Source organism: Phoenix dactylifera, chromosome 5 (genome assembly GCF_009389715.1).
Source record: "Phoenix dactylifera cultivar Barhee BC4 chromosome 5, palm_55x_up_171113_PBpolish2nd_filt_p, whole genome shotgun sequence".
Lineage (NCBI taxonomy): Eukaryota > Viridiplantae > Streptophyta > Magnoliopsida > Arecales > Arecaceae > Phoenix > Phoenix dactylifera.
The window spans coordinates 11,444,356-11,468,257 of record NC_052396.1 but is presented as its reverse complement, the minus strand read 5'-3'; the positions used below and the strand labels follow the sequence as shown (position 1 = coordinate 11,468,257).

The following is a 23,902-nucleotide window of genomic DNA, read 5'->3' as shown; positions in this document are numbered from 1 at the left end:
AAAAATTAGGTTAGTTTTGACTCTTATTCTATTTTTTTGGATCTTTTTATGGCAATATTTAGTGTTAGTTTTAGTGTCTTAATTTGGGTTGGATTATTGTGTGGTGTTTCATGTTTGGTATAGATTGGACTGTTTAATTCTTTAAGTCAATGGGGCCTATCTCTACAAGCTTGCCTGTATATTCAAGTTTCCATGGGAATCCAAATTTTGTCTTTTAGAAAAAGGTTTTTTGGGGGACTATTTTGATTATTTTTAGATCGCTTTGAAAACCAAAGTTCATGGAATTCCTGGGTTGTTCTTCCTTTCTCTTCTACATCTCTTCTTTATTCTTCATGTCTTTCTCGTTCTTCATTTATCTCTCTTATGTTCTTTTGTTTCTTCTTCTCTTTTCCATCATTTTTTACATATATTGCTGTCCTCTTTCTACTGCACATGCACATGAATATGTATGTGTTCACTATATATGTATGTATATCTGTCCCTGGTTTCAAGATTGTAATTGAAGTGAGATATATCTTGTGGACTCTAGAGGCATCTTAACTTGAGATTTGCCTTTTTTTATTTATAATTTAAACCAGATCCGCACTATAATGTTAATTTTTGCACAGCACCTCATTGTGACCTAAAAGTAAACTTTATTTCCCATCAGATCTTCTTTGGAAGCACTAAAACCTCAAAATCTTTCTAATACTCTTATGGGCTCTCAAATCACTTGTATTTTGGTTTCTAATTATGGAGCTGCAAGTTTTTGTTTGGACTGAATTCTTGGGTGTTATGGTTCAACATTGCAGGCATGGAGAAACTTATATTTGTTTTGCATTGTCTGTTGGTACACTGTTTTACAATTTATTATGATTTCCTGCTAATGCATCTGTTCTCTGTATCATCTTGATAAAGGATTGTTTCTTGTCTAACTTTTTGAGTTCATAGAGTTGATTTTGTCGAGATTATGCAGCCTTCTTCTCCACTAAATAAATCCTTTCATTATCCATCAATGTCATTCTTTAACTTATGGTTTTGTGGCCTTTATATTAAGAATGTTTGTGAAAGATCTATGAGTATATACTGCCAGAGGCCCAGTTTACATTTTTCCACTTTTTTCTCTGTCATTTGGAAAGTAATGGTTGTAATATGGATATATGAAATTAACTGAAATATTTAATGGGATAGGATTTGCTGATTACAGATTTGCTTGTTTTTAGGAAGGGAGGTCATTTTGTTGACTTTGCTGCTTGCTGACAACGTGACTTCCTATTCTGGATTATTTATTGTAATAGTGTTAATCTGTAGGACTTCTATGACTACTTTATTTCATGTGTCCTTAAATCTTAATTCGTATGATGATTTTAGAGTGACCTGTTAGCTTTATTAGTTCAGTTTAGTGTGCATAGACAGTAGTGACAGTGACTTTTAATGGTAGTAATCAATCATAAATGAGTGGATCTTCTGTAGTAGCTCTTCGAAGGTGGTGGTGAAGGCCTGAGGTGATAATCTTGTGCTTCGAATGGATAAAAACTATGGAGCATGTGTCCTGGTGCCAATTTCATCTCTCCTTCAACGAATTAAGCCTTGCAGACATTTATAATGGGTCAGGATCATGGTCTGCCATACCGGTCGGTACGGGTCGGTACCGGCCGGTACATATCGGTACCGGACCCTACCGGTACGGTACAGCTATATATTTCGGTACCGAGCCGTACCAACCAGTCCGTACTGGCTCCAAATTTTTTTTTGGCTTTTAGCCCCATTGGTACGTACCGATTCGGCTCGATTTGGTTCGGTACCGTACCGGTACCGATGCCCACCGGTACGTCGGTACAGTCGGTACCGCGTACCTTGGTCAGGATGCTATGAAACACTATGGGGTATATGGGGAACCATATATGAACTGTATAAAATACAATCTGTGTGGAATGTAGATGTATGGAAGTAGTACTTTCTGTGTTATTATATATGAATGAACTAATATGAAAAGATGACAATATAAATATTCTTGGGTTTAAGTATGAGTATTGATTCTTAAGATACATAGTAAATCATGTTGGACTGACACAACCGACACAACAGACCTGTACATTGTGAGTGATCATGTATCAATATGTAATGTGATGGTTGCAGTCAGTATCCCTTCATATTAAGCTTCTTGACTATTGGAATGCACTTATTGATGCTAATAATATGTATCAAACTAATCTTTTATGTTCATTTTATGTGAAAAGCTTTTTTTTTTGGTCCTTGATATATATTCAAGTTGGTGAGTTGCTTTGGTATCCTCAAAATGGTTTGCAATATGCTCTGTTGGTGATTGATGGAGATATGAGAACATTTTTTCCCCTTCATGTTGTGTTTATAAGAAAACATGTCTGCTAAGGAATGGAAGTATGCCAATTCTTTGTTAGAAGTTAAACAAAATAGTTTAGCTGGTTAGGAATCTCTTCAAGGTTCTCTTTATGCAACTTCATAGCATCAACATCTCAGGTGTCACTAATATTTCATGGAATTGGAAATGTGTATTTTGTTGAATAATGGACAGGTCATGTGGACGGTCGTTAGGCTTGTGTATGTCATGATATTACCACAGTCTAAACACTATTGTAATGTTTTATTACATTTATCAAACCAAAGATAGTTAAAAAAGTGAGGGAAGATATGTTTCTTCGCTTTCCAAATGCTTCCTTTTGTCATTGATCCTATTACAGGCTGCTTCCTTGATAAACAACTTATTTCAAATCCTTTCTTACAAATTCTTTCGATGTGTTGTGGATAAGGCAGTATGTCCAAGTCAATATATAAATGATATGGAAAAATTTTGCAGCAAAAAATAGAAAATTCTCAGAGTTATTTGTTGACAACACTGTCAAAATATATGTTTTCTCATTCTTGGCTTAAGTATTAATGTAGTTATCTGCTTTTCTGATCTATATATTTGCTTAATTGTTCTTCTACCAACGTAGCATCTGTGCCTTGAGATGTTATGCTCCATTTATCACATAATTTGATTTAGTTGCCTAATTATATTTTAGGTTGTACTTAATTTCACATGCATTTTTCTTGTGGTTTTGCTCGAACCCTTTTGAACATGTTCATAATGCATTGTTTTTGTTATTGCCAGACTAATATTAGTTTTTTCCCCCCTGGATGTTAGGAAGCTAGAGAGATTACATTGGGTCAGATTCCAAATTTTTTGAAACCTGAGTTCATCGTAAAATGCAAAGAGGTAATCTTATCATTGATTAAACATTAATGTTGAATGTTGATGCTGATGCATACTTTTCTGTATTCACAAATTCTTTCCCTGCAGAAACAATTCTTTTGGTGAATGTAGTTCCTCAAGCTCAAATTACATAATATTTAATCTATTCTGAATTGTATTTAATAATATAAATGATTATGTTGTCTTTTGTGATTGATTTGATTTGTTGAGAGTAAAAAGGTGGAATAAATGCATGCATACAATCAAAATCAAGGGGCTGGGGAAAGCAATCTGGGTGATGCTATGAAACCCCTGCCCTTAAGAAGAAGAAAGAGAAACAATTGTCTTACATTTATTTAATATATTGGAAGTGCAAAAATGCTGTGGTTGGTAGTGGGTGGTTTGGTTAAAAGGTTGTACTATAGGCTATTTTTCGTGCATATTGTGTGAACATTATGCTAGGTAGAATAACCAATAAATGAAACAGAATGTCCTCCTACAAGGCTTCTGAAAGTCTTCAAATGCCAAAATACCAATGAGACTACCAAGAAGACTGGCAAATATGTTCCTGTAGACATAGAAAAGGAATCATGGCCCGCAGTTAGGGTCCAAATGGATTTGCTTGGTCTTAAGTAGGGCTAAAACTGGATCGGATTCAGATCGAATACTAGTATATCCATATCTATCTTTGTTTTGTTTGGCGAATATAGATAGGGATATGGATGTTAGTCGGATGCAAAAATTCATATCTATATTTATTTTAAACAGATATGGATATAAATTGGATACTGGAAGTATGGGTATAAATATAGATATAAGTCAGATAATTAAACTTTATGATGACAAGTCAAATATATTACTAAGTGGATGATATATCAAGTTAATAGCATATTAATGTGGTTATTTGTTTTCTTAAATGTTCATGATTGTTATATAAAATTAAATAAAGTTACAAATAGAATCGGATATTCGGATACAGATTGGATAGTTGTCTATCCATATCTATATCCATTTTTTTACGGACATGGATAAAGATACTGATATTTGTTGGATGCTCAAATATCTATCCATATCCGGATAGATTTGGATACGAAAACGGATCTGGTAAGATATTATCCGATCCACTTTCACCCCTAGTTTTGGGAGTGGCTTGATCTTTCTCGGTGCAGATTGATTTCTGGCTCATGATGTATTCCTGGTTCTTTCTTGTTGCTAAAAGGTTTTGGTTGGATTTAGTCTAATCCACTCTTGGTTTTCTTCGTATCTGAATTATTAGGGCTAGACTCATCTACTCAGATGATTTATTTTTGTCCAGCTTTGGTCAGGTTTTCTTTTTTCTGGCAAGGTCCAGCTTTGGTATATATGAATACAACTGTTAGTCCACATAGGTTCTGTATCAGGTCTGGACGGGTCTTTGTATGTGCCCAGTTCTCTTAATTTGATAGTTCACCCCGTGAAAGAAAAGTTGACGATCCATTCTTATAGTCTTTGCTCAAAAATCGTGGCGAAGTTCTATGGACGCTCTAAGAGATGTCTGTTGCTGAAGCATAGAGCTTGTTGGCATGTTTAACCTGCAGCTATAATACATAAAATAACACATATGACATAGTGATACTTTGGTAATGAAGGGGAATTCCATGAATTTTGGGCTTGTGAACAAAGGAGGAGGAGGGGGAAAGCCTGTCTTGTTTCATTAATGCTGATTGCTAGGTGCATTGTCCCAATTGGCAGATTATTTCTTATCTCTCTAGCTTACAAGACTAGTCATTCTCTATTTTACTATGTATTTGGTTAAAAGTTAAGTGCTCAACTAACATTATCATGCTGTTGTATCTTAAGGCCATACGAAAACGTCTCAGGGCTATCAATGAATCTCGTGCTCAAAAGAGGAAGGTAATAGTTTACGTATTTTGCACCAGATTGCTATAAAATCTACTATTATTTGCTACTTGCAAATTTATAAGTATTCTGCATAATTTTGTGAACTAATCCTCCTGTCTCTGATGTTTAACAGGCTGGCCAGGTTTATGGAGTGCCTCTTTCTGGACCTTTATTGATAAAACCTGGTCTTTTTCCTGAGCAATGGCATTGTAGTGGAGACTTCCGCCGGAAATGGATAGAGGTTTGTGAGTTTGAATATGATGCCGTATTTTGTCTTCTAACTATAATTATTTGCTGATTGTTTGAGATTCCTTGCCGTTGTCCGTCAACTTCATCATCATTATGGATTTTTAGATTTTGGTCCTTGCCAAACAGAATTTGGTTTTACCTATTCTGTTTTTATTATGAAGATTATGTTGCTTAGTTGCCCCAAACATATTCCGTTAATTTTCAACTAGATTTCTTTTTATATAACGGATGACACTCAGGTGCTTTTTTTCCTCACTCTCTCATCCTGATTAATTATCTTTCTGATGTTTGTCATCAATATTTTGAATTCCAATTGGGTTCCTTGTTCAGGAGTCACCATCTTGTTAACAAATCTTGTCTGGCTGCAACTTATCAGCCGTTTTATCTTTCCCTTTTAATTTTTATCAGCTTTACATTAGCCTTTAGTAATAAATTCCAAATCTTTCTTGGATTTTTATTCATGATATATTTTGAAGATGCTGTTACTTCATCATTTTGTGCAGGTTCTATCACAACATCATAAACGATTGCATTCCTTGGCCGAGCATGTTCCTCATGGTTACAGACGAAAATCTCTTTTTGAAGTGCTTATTCGCCATAATGTTCCATTTTTAAGAGCAACATGGTTTATCAAAGTTACTTATCTTAATCAGGTGAAGCTACGTGTAGCCATCTAAGCACATTAGTTTGTCATCTGAATTTCTGTTCTACTTGATAGTCGTTTATATCCAGTTCATGACAATTATGTCTGTATTTGCAGGTTCGGCCTGCCTCCACCAGTGTTTCTTCTGGGCCTTCAGATAAGACACAGTTATCTTGCACTGATTTATGGACCAAGGATGTTACTGATTACTTGCAGCAGCTTTTGGATGAATTTTTCTCTAAAGATGGTTCTTTTGCACCAATACTCAGTAGGGATCAATCATCGCAGGGTCTTATTGCTGGACCTGGACCAGCACAACACAAAAGTGACTCTGTCCTAGCTACTCCTGATGCCGAGGAACCTTCCCTGCCCTTTAAATGGTGGTATATGGTGCAGCTTCTACGATGGCATTATGCAGAAGGGTTGCTTCATCCTTCTCCGGTCATCGAGTGGGTCCTCAATCAACTTCAGGTAAATGATCTTCTTGCCTGGGAAAAAAAGGAGCATTATTAAATCTCGTCATGCTTTAATTTTATGTCCCTTCTTGAGACATTTGTCAGGATTTAATGCTTGTTCAATCTATGCATTCAGGAGAAGGATTCAGCTGAAGCTTTAGAGTTGCTTTTGCCTGTCGTATTTGATTTAATGGAGAGCATTGTGCTGTCGCAGACCAATGTACGCATGCTTGCGGACATAGCTGTTCGGTCCATCAATGATCTTTCTTCGAGTGACTTGAGTTCAGTAGATGATTTGAAAAAATCATCACCGACTTCTGCACTGGTTGGGATTCTGCAATACATGATTCTTTCTGTGCCAGATACTTTTGTTGCTTTGGATTGCTTTCCTCTTCCATCCTGTGTGGCACCTGATTTGAATTGCAGAAATACTGTACTGAAGGTACCTGAGGGTGTAGATGGTGTACATTTCGACACCCGAGATGCTTATCTTCAGTACTTGTCCTGTGGCTATACTGTTTCCTCCATTCAGAAGCGCGCCTGTAATCTTGCCAAAATCGTAAACCCCAGCCTTCAAGGACATGGTGCAGCTAAAGTTGTGCAAGCTTTGGATAAGGCTTTGATTACAGGAGATCTGAAGTTTGCCTATAATTCTCTCTTTGAAGATTTGTCTGATATTGCTATTGAAGAACAATGGATTGCTGAAGTTAGTCCATGTTTGCGGTCTTCTTTGAAGTGGATTGGAACAGTTCGCTTGCCTCTTATTTGCTGCGTGTTTTTCCTATGTGAATGGGCGACTTGTGACTATAGAGATTGCCGTACTTCTCTGCCACAGAATCACAAATCTACAGGCAGAAAAGATTTCTCACAAGTGTATCTTGCACTTTTGCTTTTGAAGTTTAAAATTGAAGACATGTGTAGCTCATCCCAGTCTAAGAGTGGTAGTACATTGTTATTTAGTACCAGCGGGAAAGCAGCTTCTGTTCGTGACACTTCCTTAGGTGGAACATTGGTGGAACAAGTTTCTGCTATGAATAATATGAAGAGCTCTAGCAACAGAAAACATAAAATGGATATATTTCAAAGCCCTGGTCCGTTGCATGATATTATTGTGTGTTGGATAGATCAGCATGAAGTTGGAAGTGCTGGAGGTTTTAAGCATGTTGAAGTTTTCATCATGGAACTCATTCGTAATGGCATCTTCTATCCTCAGGCTTATGTAAGGCAGCTCATTGTTAGTGGAATCATGGATAGGAATGTGACTGCTGTGGATTTGGAAAGACAAAGAAGACATCAAAAAATTCTGAAGCAGCTGCCAGGGTCCTGTTTGTTTGATGTTTTAGAAGAAGCAAAGGTTGTGGAAGCCCCACTGTTGGACGAGACTGTATCTGTTTACTCAAATGAGCGTAGACTTATGCTTCATGGACTTCTGAATGGTGAGTCCAATCACATGAGCACCAAAGGTGACAGTTATCAGAGTTTTGCTCTACAAAAACATAGGGATCATTCTGCTGCTGTAAGAGGTGGTAAGCATGTCAAAATGAAGGATGAAGCTGCGGAGCTGAAGATTTTGATTTCAACTCTTTTGCATTTTCCGTATCCTTATTCAATGCAAGTTGGAACATGCCCTGATGAATCTCAGGGGAGTTTTAGGAGACCTTTAGGTTCGTTTGACATAAAAGTTGATTTGACAGAAGGGACACCTGGCTGCGAGGAATGTCGGCGTGCAAAGAGGCAGAAATTAGGTGATGAAAGGGTCTCTCCTCTTCAAGGTTTTTCTTCAAACCAGTCAGATGATGAAGATAGTTGGTGGGTGAGGAAGGGACCTAAATCCCAGGAGTCATTCAAGGTGGAGCCACCTCTTAAAGCAACTAAACATCCTTCAAGAGGTAGGCAAAAAACTGTGCGTAAAACACAAAGTCTAGCACAATTGGCCGCTGCTAGGATTGAAAGCAGCCAGGGGGCATCTACTAGTCATGTATGTGATAATAAAGTGAGCTGTCCTCACCACAAATCTGTCAGTGAGAGTGAAGTTCCTAAAGATGCTGACCTGATGAAAGCAACACATCTCAGTGATATCGGGAAGGCCATAAAACAGTTGCGGTGGCTTGAGAAGAGATCCATATCAATTTGGTTGTTAAAAGCAATGAAGCAACTTGTTGAAGAAAATGAGAAAGCTACTTCCAAGGTGAGCAATTGTACTGGGGTCTTTTCTGCACCTGCTGATGATGGAATTTCTGTACGATGGACAATTGGTGAAGATGAGCTATTGTCCATTCTGTATATATTGGATACGGCTTCAGATCTGGTTTCAGTAGTAAAGCTCTTGCTCTGGTTGTTACAAAAGACTCTTGGTGGTCCAAGCACTGCTGTTCATGTTGGGAGAAGTATTACAGTACCAAAAAATAGAGAAAACCAAGTCTGCAAAGTTGGGGAGTCATTTCTTTTATCATCCCTGCAAAGGTACGTATGCCTTCTTTATTTTAGATTTTATTTTCCATTGCCTGAAAATCTTGTGAATGATATTTGTCTTGATTTATGGAGAACATATTTGATTTTTTTTCCCGTACTTTCTTGGTTGCTGCAGTCTTGTTCATAATGATTCTATGACGAACGTCTGCTTGGTTTTTACCTTTTCCTTTAGTTTTATACATGTACACCTGGCTGATGTGCTTTCTTTAAACCCAGTTATTTTCTTCTGTTGGTAGCAGTTGTCATTACAAATTCCTGCATTTCCATCTCGCTTCAATATTAGCATTAAATTGTTTACTTATTTTTTGTCACATATTATCTTAATGGTGTCCTGTACTTTGTTTCTCATTTGTCATGCCATATGTTAGTTTCTCTTTTTTTTTTCATGCTATATGTGAAATTAAGAAAAGGGGAATAGTTGGGGAGAACCATGAGAACTTGCTTTTGATATCACTATATTATCAAAACACAATTTTGTGTCTTGCTCTGCTTGTCCAAGAAGTGCAAAATTACTGTGGCTGTTCAGAAGTTTGCACTCCTTGTACAATTCAGTGCAATATTTTTTCTTGACCAGAAGACAAGCATAGGATTATATCTCTAGTATGCCAGTACTTTTGACATCATTAAGAGAAGAGTGTCGTTGTAGGAAATGAAGAAAAGGAAACACCATCTCAGTAATCATTAGGAACATAGAACACAAGTTAGCCATTCTGTCAAATTAACATTAACATATGATATAACAATAAATCAAGAAAACCATGTGTAAGGACAACTCAGCAAACAAGCATTTTAGGGGTTATTGAGGCTGACCCCTGATTGATTGCCGTTTTATGTTTAAACCAAGGAAGGCCGAACCGGATTGAACCTTTCGGTTCGGCCCGTACCAAGCCGACCCGGTGGGAAACCGGGTCGGTTCGGCCATTTGAGTCGGTTCTGGCCCCGAACCGGCCAGAGCCGATTCAGTTGGTTCGGAACTGGCCGAAAAAGGTCTGAACCGACCCGTACCAGTCAAAACTGGCTTGGAACTGGTCGGTTTCTTTTGAACTCTGTGCAAACCATCCGATTCGCACCGAGTCGACCCAGTTTTGAACTGAGCCCTCTCCCCTTTCATTTGTTTGCTGATAAAATGATGTTGGGAAGGCCTTCCCAGCATCATTTTTAAGCAGCGGAGAGCTTTCCGCCTTTTCTCCTCATGACGAAAATTACATCGATTCAGCACTTCAATAAAAAATCCAAGCCTAAATAAGGCATTTCTTTATTATTTTTGAGGGAGCTTAAAAAATAGCTTGAAAATTGCAAAATAAGAAAAGATCATGACAAAATTTTTGATTTGGGCTTGATTTTATTATATATTGTAAATCTATGAATGATCTACACGATAAAATAAAATTTTTTAATTTTTAAATTATATACAATTTTTAAAAATTAAAAATATATTGAGATTAAAAAAATAATTTTTTTTAAAAACGTATTTAGGGGCATGCAAGCTACTTTCTAGCAAAATTTGTTGTTAATTTATTCAAGTTTTGATGGGATTATGCACATGATAGCCTAGGCCTAAATTTGAAAAAAATTGAAATAAGCTTTTGATGCATGCCTATGGGCCTAGAAAAATATATATAGCATTTATTATTGGATTCTACATTGATCTGAGCTAAAATTAATTTTTGAAATATCACTATTTAAAAATTATTTTTAAATTTTAAAAAATAATTATAAATATATAAATAATACCAAAAATTATAAAAATTAGTAATATGTATTACATAATTTAGAAGTAATTTTTGAAGTAGAAAATCAAGGTATGCTATATCGGCTCGAATCGGACGATGCAAGGCATACTGTACCGTTCCAGTTCGGTACTAGTACTCGATACGGATGGCATATCGACACTCGATATGCCAAAAAATTTCGTACCGTATTGTACTGACACTGCTAGTGTGGCATTGATACGGAGTTCGGTACCGAGACGACGAATCTTGTCGAAACCATATTTTTTTGAATTTATGATATGTAAACATATTTTTTAAAAATGATTAAAAATATATAAATAAATAAAAATATAAAAAATTAGTATTATGTATTAGATAATCAGATGTATTTTTCGATGTAAAATTTTTTTCATTTTAACGAAATTTTGCTATTTTTAAATAATTGTTAAACTGATGTAGTTGATAAACCTACATGAATGAAGCCGTCAAGAAAAAAATGAGCTAGCACGTGATATTGGTTTGGATTATAGGCAAATGCTCTCAAATCGACATCATTAGAAGTGCAACTGGTGCAACATATAGTTCAAGAAGGGATAATCAAGTTGAAGTAGCACTTAGCTGGTGGTTACACCAACGTATCTCTGTGCTGAAAATGTCCACAGAAAGTTCGACAGCTATGGAGAACTTCGTTGATTTTAGAGCAGCAAAGGAGAAGGTTTTCAAGAAGGCAGAGGTGCACCGCCAAGCGGTAGAGCCACTTTTCTATTACTCCAAAGAGTCATAGGAGGCGTCTATTCCAGATGATGAGCATAGATCCAGGTTGCCATGCAGACGAGCCTGGATGATCAGTGGCAGCAGGATGAGGTAGCTAGATATAGAGCTCAATTTGGGCCCTCATGCTACGAGTCGGGCTCCGGTCCTGCGGACAACAGAACAAATCTAGAGTTCAGGAGGATCTCAGTCAGAAAGGTCCTCAGCAGAGGCGGTAGCCGTATTGCATCTATACTGGAAGGTTTTGGTAGCAAGATGTCATCTAGAGAAATTTCACCAGGAGCAGCAATCCATGATTTGGATCCACGTCTTTTCTAGCAGAGATTCGAAACGACAGAGGGCTGATAATGCTTAAGAAGGATAAGAAGAATACGTGGCGAGTTACTGGATTCTGGTTTTACTTCAGTCATATCTCACGGAATGTGGTAGACAATACGTATTATTGGTCTGCCATTTCTACCATACAAGCTGCCAATTTCGGTGTGGATCCCTTAGACCCGAAGGACATCTACGGTGAGCTTTTTGACAGTACTAAGGAGGTAGAGAAATGGATTGCCTGATACCAAAAGTGGCCCACATATGGACTGACGGTGATGTGTGATAGTTGGGCCAGTCCTACCAGATAGAGCATTTTCAACTTTCTGACATATTGTCATATGAAGACTTTCTTCCACAAGTCGGTTGATGAGGTTCACAATGCCTCGTACATTCTCAAATTGGAGGGGGTGATTGATCAAGTAGGAGAGGAGAATGTCGTGCACGTCATCATTGACAATGGGCCACAATATAAGGCCGTCGGAAAGATCTTGGAGCGGCGGCCACATTTTTTGGGCCCCATATGCTGTACATTGTATTGACCTCATGTTGATGAATATTGCAAAAAATTCGTAGGGTCCAACGGACAATGGAGACAGCCAAAACTATCATCAGATATATTTAACCATGCATGGGTCCTTTCATTGATGAGGAGGTACGCATGGGGAGAGATCTTGAGACTGAGAGTCACACGGTTTGTTACCAACTACATTGCACTTGATAGCCTTCTTGAGAAAAAAGCAATCCTACATTAGATGTTAGTTCCGAGTGGCAGAAAAGTAGATATGCGAGGGCCGGCACTGAAGAAAACATTGTCGAGAACTTGGTAAGGAGGCAGACATTCTGGCAGCTGGCCCCTACGATACTGAAGGCTATCAGACCATTATATGAAGTGCTTCGGGCCGTGGACAACGAGAGGTATCCTTAGATGGGTTTCTTGTATCTACATGATGGAGAGGGCAAAAATTTAGATCATCGAGGCAGATCTGATATATGCCCACGGGTACATCATCATTGAGCGACGGTAGGACTACCAAATGGATAGAGACGTGTCAGGTTTCATGTCATATACTAGATTCTATTATCCGCAGCCACAGGCAGCCTATGACTCATACGGATACGGATACGAATATGGTGCGTCTGAGGTAATTTTCGGTGGCTACTATTCTACGCAGCCTGGAGCATCTTACGGGTCGGATTTTGTTGTCGGCTTATTCAGATGGGCTCTTTTATAGCCGTTTTATTAACCAGTTTATCAGATAGAGGAGATCTCTCAGAGCTAGAGCTTCAGCGAGAGTTTTAAGAGTGCTTATAACTCGAAGTACATTTTTTATGGGATGAACATACAAGATTACAACGTTGCTTGGTTAGAGGGGTGAGTTGATGTGCCTCTTGACTATGCTAATGATCCGGATATCTATGAGAGGTATCGCCATTCGATGAGATTTTAGATATCGGTATGTATGTTGTATTTTGAATATATGTAATTAATTGTATTATTTTATAGTTTTCATCTCACTACTTGATTTGAGAATATTTTATGTTGCTTCTTATAGCATGCAACATCTCATTAATCGTTTTTGATTTGTATCATGTTAAAACAATAAGATGCATCATTAAAGTTAAATCGAGATTATAGAAACATCAAAAAACATTAAATTAGGCTTAAAATCATTGAAAAAGTTTAAAAAGATTGATTATCAATTAAATCAATTTGAAAAATTTCGCAAAAAAAGGGCATGCCGGCTCACACAAAATTGGGCATGCTAGTTTGGTGCCAAACCGGTATTGTACTGACCCGTCCACCGACCGGTATGGGTCCGGGTACCGGTTTGGCGGATCTTGGTTAGAACTCTGTTGACTGAATTATTTTATCCGGTCCTTGATTTTTATCGCCATCTTCTGTTTAATCTCCGATTTGTATATAATTTTGTGGAAAACATGGACAACTCTGTACATAAACAAGCCCAACTCTGTACAAAAACACAAGCCTAACTATTTTACGGGGACTAAAATTAAAATGCTTTGTATGAGGAAAACATAAAATTGTAGTCAAAGAACTGGGTGCTAAGTCCCCCGACAATTATGCCAAATGCACTACTAACTCTTACAGCAATACATTATAACAAATTCATGTATAACAAGCTCATGATATACCAAGACCAAAAGAGAATTAAGTGGTGGATACCTAACCCTTCAACAATTTAAGACTAAAACATCACTATTAGCGTGCACATATTTCTATAATGATTTCCACATCTGCTTGGATGCGCTATATAGTAATAAAATGAGAAAAATCTTGATTTGCTAAAACAGGTTTTACTGAAGAACCGAGAACAGTTTGACAATGTATAGATGCTTTTTACAATCCGTTTAAATGATATTTAGTCTCTTATAGCCGAGAGTGGAGAAAAATCAGACTACATTGGAAAGTGCGCATTCAAATATAGTTATTTATTCGAACCCCACTACAAGGCCCTTTTTTTTATCAAAGAGCAAGTTACAAACCATGAATTGATTATTCTGGCAAAGGCATGAGATTGAAACAGGTACTTAAGAACATGAACACATCAGTCTGGCATGGAAAAGGGGTGGCTTTAGTAACATGATAACCGTGAAAACACAGACTTTCATTAACAAGAGCATGTTTTGATGTCGGCATAAGGAAAAGTGCGAATCCATGAAATAGAGGATTTGATGTGAATAAGATAAATGCTTCAATATCAGACGAGAACCTGAGTCCCAGTGGATCCATGAATAAAGGGTAAAAACTGTTTATATGCAAAGAAAAGAGTTTGAGAAATCCCTGAAATAAAAATTGGAGCAAACCTTTTGACCTCTTTCATTGTGGAAAAAAAAGATGTTAGTTGTGTCATATATTCTTCGGGAGAGGGGGGACGAGACCCCATAAGGAAACAACCTAACCCTTGAATATTTACCTCACATCTTCAAAAGATTGTTCTGGATGACGATGGAGGATCCATTTTTCTTGTAACGTTGAAAATTAATTTTTTGCAACTTATGACATATATAGTTGTAATCCATATCATAATTGGTGTTGTCACTCTGAAATTGTAGTTGTTTATAGAGTGAAGCTAGGGGCTGATGACATGATTTGCTGTGGCGCCAATTGCTGTTATGGGGATTTTGTTAAGGGTTAGGAACAATATCCTGGGACAAGGATAGAGAAGAAAAGATGGGCCTATGGCTTAAGGTGTCTTGTGGGAAGGATCACTGTGAGAGTTTTGTCACAATATACTTGACACCTTGAATTTCCCAATCTGTGAGTTTGCCTTCTCCTTGGTTCTTTCTTTTCTTTTGTGTGTTTATGTATGACACAGTTTCTTACGCAATATTGTGTTGCTAGCACTATTTATTGCCTTGTTCTTTATCTCCTCCATACATGCATGCACAACATATTGTCAAATCGATTGTGTGTTCATGATTTCTTGAACCATTAGTCTGCATTTTCAGCATGTTCTGAGTGCTATAAAATTTCTCATTTTAAGGATCTCTGTCTCCCCCCCCACCTCCCTCTTCCCATCCCTTTCTGTTGGTGGGTGGAAGAGGGGTATGCAAGTTGGAATTATCTTGAAAATTCATGCTCCCTGGTCATGTGAAACGAGAACTGCATTTTCCATAAACTTCAACCTAATATTCTGATATTTAAGATGAATAATTGTTTTTTCTCATGATAATATTTTGTTGAAGACTGATAGTTGACAATGGGTTTGCTTGTTGATAGTATTCTCTCATTATTTTGGAATATAAATTCTGATGTCAAATATGTGGAGCTTGAACTTAGCTTATCATGACAATGGATACTGTTGTTTACTTTTCTTATATCTAATATTTAGCTTGGCTCAGGTATGAAAACGTACTTCTAGCGACAGATCTTTTACCTGAAGTGTTAACTACTTTAATGCATCGAACTGTTGCTTTTGTGACACCCAATGGAAAGTCATTTGGATCAACGGCTTTTGCTTATGCTCGAAATTTACTGAAGAAATATAGAGATGTTGCTAGTGTGACAAAATGGGAAAAAACTTTTAGAGCTACATGTGATCAGAGGCTGCTTGCAGAACTTGATGCTGGACGACCACTTGATGGTGATCTAGTGTTTTCTTCTGGAGTCCCAGCAGGTGTTGAAGACACTGATGAGTATATCCGTCAAAAGATGACTGGGAGATTATCAAGGACTAGCCCCAACCTGAAAGAGATGGTGCAACGACATGTCGAGGAAGCTGTGCACTATTTTTATGGAAAAGAAAGAAAACTTTTTTCAGTCAATAATCCTAAAGGTTCATCATTAGAAAATTGGGAAGACAGTAACCAAATAGCGCAAGATATTGTGTTAGGCCTACTAGACTGTATTAGGCAAAATGGTGGGGCAACTCTAGAAGGCGATCCCTCAATAGTGGCTTCTGCTGTTTCTGCGATTGTTGGTAGTGTGGGGCCTGCCATATCAAAACTGCCAGATTTTACAAGCGGTAATTACCAAAGCTTTTTGTCTACGACAAATTCATTGAATTGTGTACGGCACATTCTGCAAATTCACATAACCTCTCTCTGCTTGCTTAAGGAATCTCTTGGAGAACGTATGAGCCGGATATTTGAGATAGCTTTGGCTGCTGAAGCTTCTTCATCTATTTCTGGGGCTTTTGCTCCTGGGAAGACTTATCGAAGTCAGTTTCAACCATCTTCTGAAACTCATGACATGTATGGAAATCATTCAAATGAACTCGTGAACAATTCTGTAAAACTGTTTGTTGGAAGGGCTGCAAAAGCTGCAGCTGCTGTATCTGCGCTTGTTATTGGGGCCATCGTTCACGGTGCTACTAGCCTAGAAAGGATGGTAACAGCCTTCAAATTAAAGGAGGGCTTGGATATTCTGCAGTTTATTAGGAGTGCAAGATCCAGTTCGAATGGGATGTCCCGTTCCGTTGGCAGTTTCAAGCTAGATCATTGCATTGAAGTATACATACATTGGTTTCGGCTCCTTGTTGGGAACTGCAGAACAGTGTTTGATGGACTAGTTGCAGAAATCCTTGGTGAATCATATATCATAGCTCTTTCAAGGATGCAGCGCATGCTTCCGCTTAATTTGGTTTTTCCTCCTGCTTACTCAATATTTGGAATGGTCATTTGGAGGCCATATATTCTCAACATCAATATTGCGGCTCGGGAAGATGTCCAACTGTATCAAAATTTGTTTGTGGCAATTGGTGATGCTATAAGGCATCAGCCATTTCGAGAACTATGTTTTAGAAATACTCGTGTTCTTTATGATCTTCTTGCTACTGATGTTGGTGATTCTGAATTTGCTGCAATGCTTGAACTGCATAGCTCAGATAAACATTTGAAAACAAGGGCATTTGTTCCTCTTCGGTCACGGCTGTTTCTGAATGCTCTCATTGATTGCAAAATGCCAGCATTTACAATTATGCAGGAAGATGGATCGTGGATTTCAGGGCCTAATGAACAAAGAGCATTTGCTGAAAATGAGGCAAAGCTTCAGGATCAACTTGTGCATGTTTTAGATAACTTGCAACCTGCAAAGTTTCATTGGCAGTGGGTTGTTTTGAGGCTTCTTTTGAATGAGCAAGCTCTTATTGAAAAAACTGAGACTCAGAACATGTCCTTAGTAGAGGCAATTCGATCCCTATCTCCTAATACTGGAAATGTACTTTCTGAAAGTGAAAAGAAATTTACTGAAATTATTCTTACAAGGATCCTAGTTAGACCTGATGCCGCACCACTTTACTCAGAAGTTGTCCATCTGCTTGGAAATTTGCAGCAGGAGTCACTTGTAATGGACATAAAATGGATTTTAGCTGGTCAGGATGTCCTTCTGGGACGGAAATCCATCAGGCAGCAACTTTTACAAGTTGCTCAGCGGAAAGGTCTTTCAACAAAATCCCAATTTTGGAAACCATGGGGTTGGTCAAGTTCCATAGCTGATGGTGTAGCTAACAGAGGTGATAAGAGGAAGTTGGAAGCCATTTCTATAGAAGAAGGAGAACTTGTGGATGAATGCATTGATGTTAAAAAACCTGGTAAAATGAACATTCATAATATTGATGCTGAAGGCTTCACTTCTACCCAGCAGTATATAACTGAGAAAGCTCTTGCTGAATTAACACTTCCATGTATAGACAGGAGTTCCAGTGATATACGCAATTTATTTGCAGCTGAATTGGTAAAGCAGATGGGTGCTATTGATCAACAAATTAATACAATAACACGTGGTGGTAATAAGCAGGCTAGTGCGGCATCGTCTGGAACTGAAGGTTCATCAAACAAAAGCAGCATTCGCAAAGGTATGCGTGGTGGAAGCCCTGTATTGGGCAGGCGATCAACTGGAGTTAGTGATTCTACGCCACCATCTGCCACAGCATTGAAAGCATCCTTGTGGTTGCGCTTGCAATTTCTTTTGAGATTGCTTCCTATTATTTACACTGATAGGTAACTGCAGATCTTAAAACTTATTCTTGAATATTGCCATATATTATTTTTATTCGGCAGCAGTTAAAAGTATGGTTGGTTATTGTCAATTGTCTTAAAAGGTTGCAACCAGATTTGTTATTTTTTGTCACCTTTTCCCCCTTATATCTTCTTGATAATCTTTTTCTACCCATAATTTTATCGTGTCAATGTCTTTGTAAGATACTAATTTCCTTTATTTTTTCCTGATTACCGTGTTAGTGTAACATTAGTAGTCTGATTTTCTTTTAAATAACCATTCAGTCATGTATTTCCTCCCAATATATCCAAGTAATTTTTTTCCTTTTTGGAACGAACTTATGGTCTAATGTTTGGTAGATTTTCTTATGGAGTGATGTTTACTAGAATTCTAGTGAAAGCTTCAGACTTTTGAAGAAGTTAGTTCATGGCATAGTTAATTAAACTGCCTTACATCTGGAGGGGCACTTGGCCTTGGGTGATATCCCCTGGCTTTTTTTGGGCAAGAAATTCCAATTTTGCTCCTTTGTGTAAGTCTAATTTTCTACTTTCTTCAGCCGATTTAAGATTGTTGTGAACTTAGAGTTCCACATTACTGACTTGGAGTTCCACATTTTCTATTTGCTCTTTCATATCTTTTTGCAAAATTCTTCACTTTTCTAGTTTTCCTCCTAGATGAATCTATTAGGGTATGTTTGGATGCAACAAAAACTGCTTGGAAAACTTCTTGTTCCTGGAAAATCAAGTCTTCCATTTGCTTTTTCCATTAGAAAAGTAACAAGTTTGGAAAAATTATAACTAGTTTTCTAGAAAACTTTTGCATTTTCATGCAGAAAACTTAGTTTCCTTTTCCTTTTTCATGGATTTCCTTGCAACAAAACATACCCTTGAGCGCTGAGGAAATGGAAAACTGGGGCTTCTTTTCCATTGAAGGACAACAAATTCATTTCTGCAGTGATAAGGAAGACCCTTGGATTTGATTTCTTGTTTGTGGAATGCAGAATTTCTTTATTTGACCTCTCTCCCTGCTCACCTCTTTCTCCTGTTAATCTGGATAATTGCAAGGGTTTGAGGTGAAAATGTGGGAGATTTTGTTGTGCATATATCTATATCCAGAAATACTTTTACGTAGATATTTATATAATATTTGTATCTTTCTATTTTATTCTTAAGGGTTTGTTACTATTTATTATTGTGCTTTATAGGGGAAGGGAAGGGGTAAAGTACAATACTTGCCTATGACAACATATTTTAGAAGCTCTTTTGTGAATTGCATGGTGAACTGACAGTAATGGGTGATGGCTGATATGCCATTAAGGCACGCAACTGCCTTGTCCCATTAGTAATGTTTTTACATTAGAGAAGGACCAGCAAGCCAATACGTAGGGCCAAGATCTCAATCAGTTACCTATGTAAACTCTCTGATTTTCGACATGGATCTAGTTAGTTGATTCTGATGTTATCTTAAGTGTTTAATGATGACATTAACCATCTGACATCTGGAAATAATTTGAATCATGGATATCTCGTACCTAGCAGCCTTTCTGGCTGATTTAGTGAGAGAAGTAGCTGTCAGTTTTTTGGAGAAAAGTAGGTAAACTCACTCAGACATAATGGTACAAACTTAAGTTCTGTTTAGGCTCTCTCAGATCTATCATCATCAGTAACAGAAACAAGTGTCATGGGTAGGGCATACAGAAACAAGTGTCATGGGTAGGGCATGCAGTTTTGGATAAGCAATAACTAGATCTTCTCCGGGGCATGATTCCCTTCTCTCAATTGGGGCATCCAAATCTCCATTAGCATGTTACAAAATTCTTGACCTAAGTATTTGTGTTATGACTCTACATGATTTGGTTAGGATGTGACATGTCCCACTAAAGTAGTGACATCTATCAGTTTCAGAAGAATCATTTGTGTATTCGTCGGATTTTTAGTAACTTAATATTAAAACTACATCTTATCACCAGTCTGCGTAATTATTAGTATAACTTTATGTTGCTAGGAATAAGGAAATAGGCTTGCTATGGGCAATAGAATAGAGATGTTTTGTGATAATTAAGCCATATTTTTTCATCAATCCAATATCTAATGTATGAAGAGAACATGGAGAAGTTGATTGCTATTCTATTCTAGATTCTATTATGAGCAAGAGGATTGTGACACCATGTAAGTAGTAAATCAGTTTGATTATATCTTCACCCAAGGCTAACGTTCCAGGCTGAGTTGACTTTTTTATGTTTTAGTCTGGGCTTGTTTTATGTGCTGAGTTATGTGAACTATTCACGTGTTGGAATGTAGGCTATGGTTGAATGTGTTTGTCCTAATTCTGGGAAAACTTTGTGCTTGTAGAACACTATCTAGTTGGCTATCCTTGAGGCAAGGGATGAGGTTGCTTTTTGCTGTCTCATGTAAGACTACTGATGTATGGCGGACTAACCTACACTGAATGTGTTCCTACACACATCCTTTTTCTTTACAATTCATGCGATCTTACCAGATGAAAAGAGATGAACATATCTGTACTAGTATTACTAACGAGGGATAAACTCTGATGAGAGTAGGTTTACTGGAAACATTTCCTGATGCTTTAAAGTGACTTCCATTTTGGAAATCTGGTAAGAACTAGCTGGTTATGGCCAGTGATGAACTAATGCTAAAACCCTTACATGTTCGATTGCCTCTGGAGCAAAAGGTAAGGGTTTTGTTGTCAAGTTTTTAACAGATTTGAATTGGAAGAATCGAAGATTAGATTTACTGATGGTGAATGGTACTGACAAGAGTCAGCGTTATGGTAGGTAACATCATTATGCCAGAACCAGGATATTTTCATTTGCTTAGAATACTACTTGCAAGGCATTTTAAGTACAAGGACCTCTGTTTATGCAATCTGTTATACAAAGGCAATTCGGGGAATCTTACCAGCATGAAGTTTTCATCATTATTTCAGAACTCTTCTACACACTGTTCTATCACCTCGTCATCATATTCCCATCATCATTTGCTTAAAACATAATGCTTGGGTAAACTTTTTTCTCGGTAATTTGGAGTAAAACGAAAAATTTCAATATTGCAACAGAAGCAGCGATTTGCTTGGGCATAACCTAATAGTGTGCGTTTGGGGGGCGGGGGTGGGGATTGCTGTTGCCTGAGGAGGCTAGACCTATGTAAAGTTGGAAGTGGTTAAAAATTTGCCATGCTTGATAGGGTGATTTGTAAAGAGAACCTTTGGAAATCTAACGGTTTTCCTTTTATGCGTGTGGAAAAAGTTGCATATTAGAAACAAATAGATCAAATTTGTATCTTTGTTTTCTATTCTTTTATTAGTTTTAGCTATATAATATGTTCACATCTCTCATCTGTGTGAATGATAAGCTTATTAGAACTCTCTGGAATTTTCCCTATTGTCCTGAATTCTTATTTTTACAGGGAGCCATCTGCAAGGAACATGAGGCAAATGCTTGCATCTATCATACTTCGATTACTTGGAGCAAGAGTTGTGCATGAGGATGCAGACCTATACCTTCCTATGCATAGAGTTCCTTCACAAAAGGATGCAGAGTCATTAGTGGAAGGTTCTGTTGCTGCCTCATTAGATTATTCTAGTGATAGCCTATTTGACAGGCTTTTGTGTATCCTACATGGTTTGCTGAGCAACTGCAAGCCAAGTTGGCTGAAGCCCAAGTCTGTCTCCAAATCGACTGTTAAATCTCCTCGAGATTTTTCTGCATTTGATCGTGAGACAGCAGAGAGCTTGCAGGTGAGTTCCATTTGTGTAGTTTGATAAAAAATAAACTTCAAAAAAGGGGAAAATTAAATTTTTTGAAGCAAAACCTGTAGAAATTCCCTGGTTGCATATGATTTAATACTTTTAAACAGAACTGCAAACTCTTAGTGGGTTCGTTTAGAAAGAGAGGTTTTTGTTATCATCCCGGCCCTTTTTATGTCTGTAATCGTCGAATAACTTATGTAGCAACATTTGCCATTACTTTGACTTAAAAGCTGGAATCTGCGTAATACCTGGTGGTGTAACTGTGAAGCTGCCAATTATTAATTCAAGGTTAACTAACTTTCTATTTGTAATTTCCATTTTTTAAAATGTTTTCATCGTTGGTTTCCATCGCAAATAGCACCTCAGCATAACTTAGTGTCCTACTTTGCTGATAAATATAATTTTTCCTTGGATGCTTTGGGCTACAATGGAAATGTCATATTTCTTTTTTACTTTGTCATCGGCATGTTATTTTTACATCAGTTTCTAAGTCAAAGTCCTTTTGTACTGACACTGTCATGCTTTTGCCACATTGTTGGTCAACTATTTGTTCTGCTGATTGGCCAGCCATTTTAAAAAAATAACGATTTCATTTCTTTATTTGTTCCTTATATATAATTGTTACTTTTTATTTTTGTAGGCTGACTTGGACCGCATGGAGTTGCCTGCAACAATTCGGCGGCGTATCCAAGCCGCAATGCCAATTCTCCCTGCATCGCTTCCTTTTTTAATCCCTTGCCATTCTCCGACATCATCTTCGTTGGAGCTTGCATCACTTCAGCCCATCACATCTACTCCAGGCACCCACCAAAGATTTCTTCCCACCACCCGCACGTCTACTAACCTATCTGGAAGAAGCAAGACAGTGCCATCCCAGTATCTGGACATGGAAATTGACCCATGGACGCTGCTGGAAGATGGTACGGGCTCTGCTTCTGCCTCTGGTGGTAACAGCCATATGATTGGTGTTGGGGGGGATCATTCCAATCTGAAGGCTTGCAGCTGGCTCAAGGGGGCTGTGAGGGTGAGAAGAACGGATCTTACGTATGTTGGATCTTTGGATGATGATAGCTGACTCCTTTTCTTGTACAATTATTTGGCAATGGAAGTCTGGCAGCAATCTTTAGAGGCTCATGCGGATGGCTTTCAAATCAATTACAACGGGCTTTGTTCTCCTGCTGGCATAGATAGAACGATCTCTCTTGGGAGAATGTTGAGGGGGGTTTTGTATTAAAAAACACCGGCCTCACCCTGTGGGTATTGGTGTGTACCGGGCCAGTTAAACTAACACTCCAAAGACCCCCATTTTGCTTCCATGCCGATGCCGGGTCTGTTGTATATATAGGCAATATATAATTTGTTCCTCAATTGAGATGAGTAAAATGGCTTTTGAGGAATGGCCTGTAGCTATTTATATCCCAATCCCAATCTTTTCATCACAGTTGTACTTCTAAAGAAAAGGTGGCTTGTGCTGCTGTGGGAAGGATACGTTGCATTATCATGAAAGTAGGTGGGAAAATGACTGAAGAATCATGGATTGATATAAATGTGGTTTGCAGAACATATTTCCATTTTCATTCTAAATGCAGCTCTTTTGCCTTAGTGGCCTGTTCAACTATATAATTTGATCTCAGAACCCCACAGGCACGGGGGAAGCTTATTTTTTATAGCGTTACAAGTTTATTTCTTGGTTTCTTAAGATTTATGATTCTGAATGGTCTTTTTTTTTTGTGATTTGTGCTGTTTTCTGAGCTATAAGCTAATATACTTTTTAAGCACTCCTGGGAAACAGGATGGTGAAACCTTATGCTTGATTCCTCTAACCCTGTGCAGCCATGCTGATCTTGAAGTGGATGCCTGCTGTTTGCCTCGAGAAGTGAACATTATGTTCCTGTCAACTGAACTGCTTGTTGAAATGGTAAGAATAGATTACTGGTAGTTCGATGGCAATTGAACAGAGGAGTTATGCTTGGATTT

At 37.8% G+C, this 23,902-nt stretch overlaps 1 protein-coding gene across 2 annotated transcripts in view; it reads left to right on the top strand.

Annotated features, from left to right (window-relative positions):
* The window catches only part of LOC103722361 (mediator of RNA polymerase II transcription subunit 12-like), a 35,706-nt gene extending 12,082 nt beyond the window's left edge, over nucleotides 1-23,624 (top strand). For both annotated transcript variants that reach the window (XM_008812893.4, XM_039126796.1), the window contains exons 5-13: nucleotides 3,146-3,217; nucleotides 5,033-5,086; nucleotides 5,208-5,315; nucleotides 5,827-5,976; nucleotides 6,084-6,437; nucleotides 6,558-8,884; nucleotides 15,559-18,156; nucleotides 21,583-21,913; nucleotides 22,566-23,624. In XM_008812893.4, the coding sequence (XP_008811115.1) occupies nucleotides 3,146-3,217; nucleotides 5,033-5,086; nucleotides 5,208-5,315; nucleotides 5,827-5,976; nucleotides 6,084-6,437; nucleotides 6,558-8,884; nucleotides 15,559-18,156; nucleotides 21,583-21,913; nucleotides 22,566-23,000 (6,429 nt within the window). In that variant the 3' untranslated portion in view covers nucleotides 23,001-23,624. The remainder of the gene's footprint in view (nucleotides 1-3,145; nucleotides 3,218-5,032; nucleotides 5,087-5,207; nucleotides 5,316-5,826; nucleotides 5,977-6,083; nucleotides 6,438-6,557; nucleotides 8,885-15,558; nucleotides 18,157-21,582; nucleotides 21,914-22,565) is intronic.
* The last annotated feature ends 278 nt before the right edge of the window (nucleotides 23,625-23,902 follow it).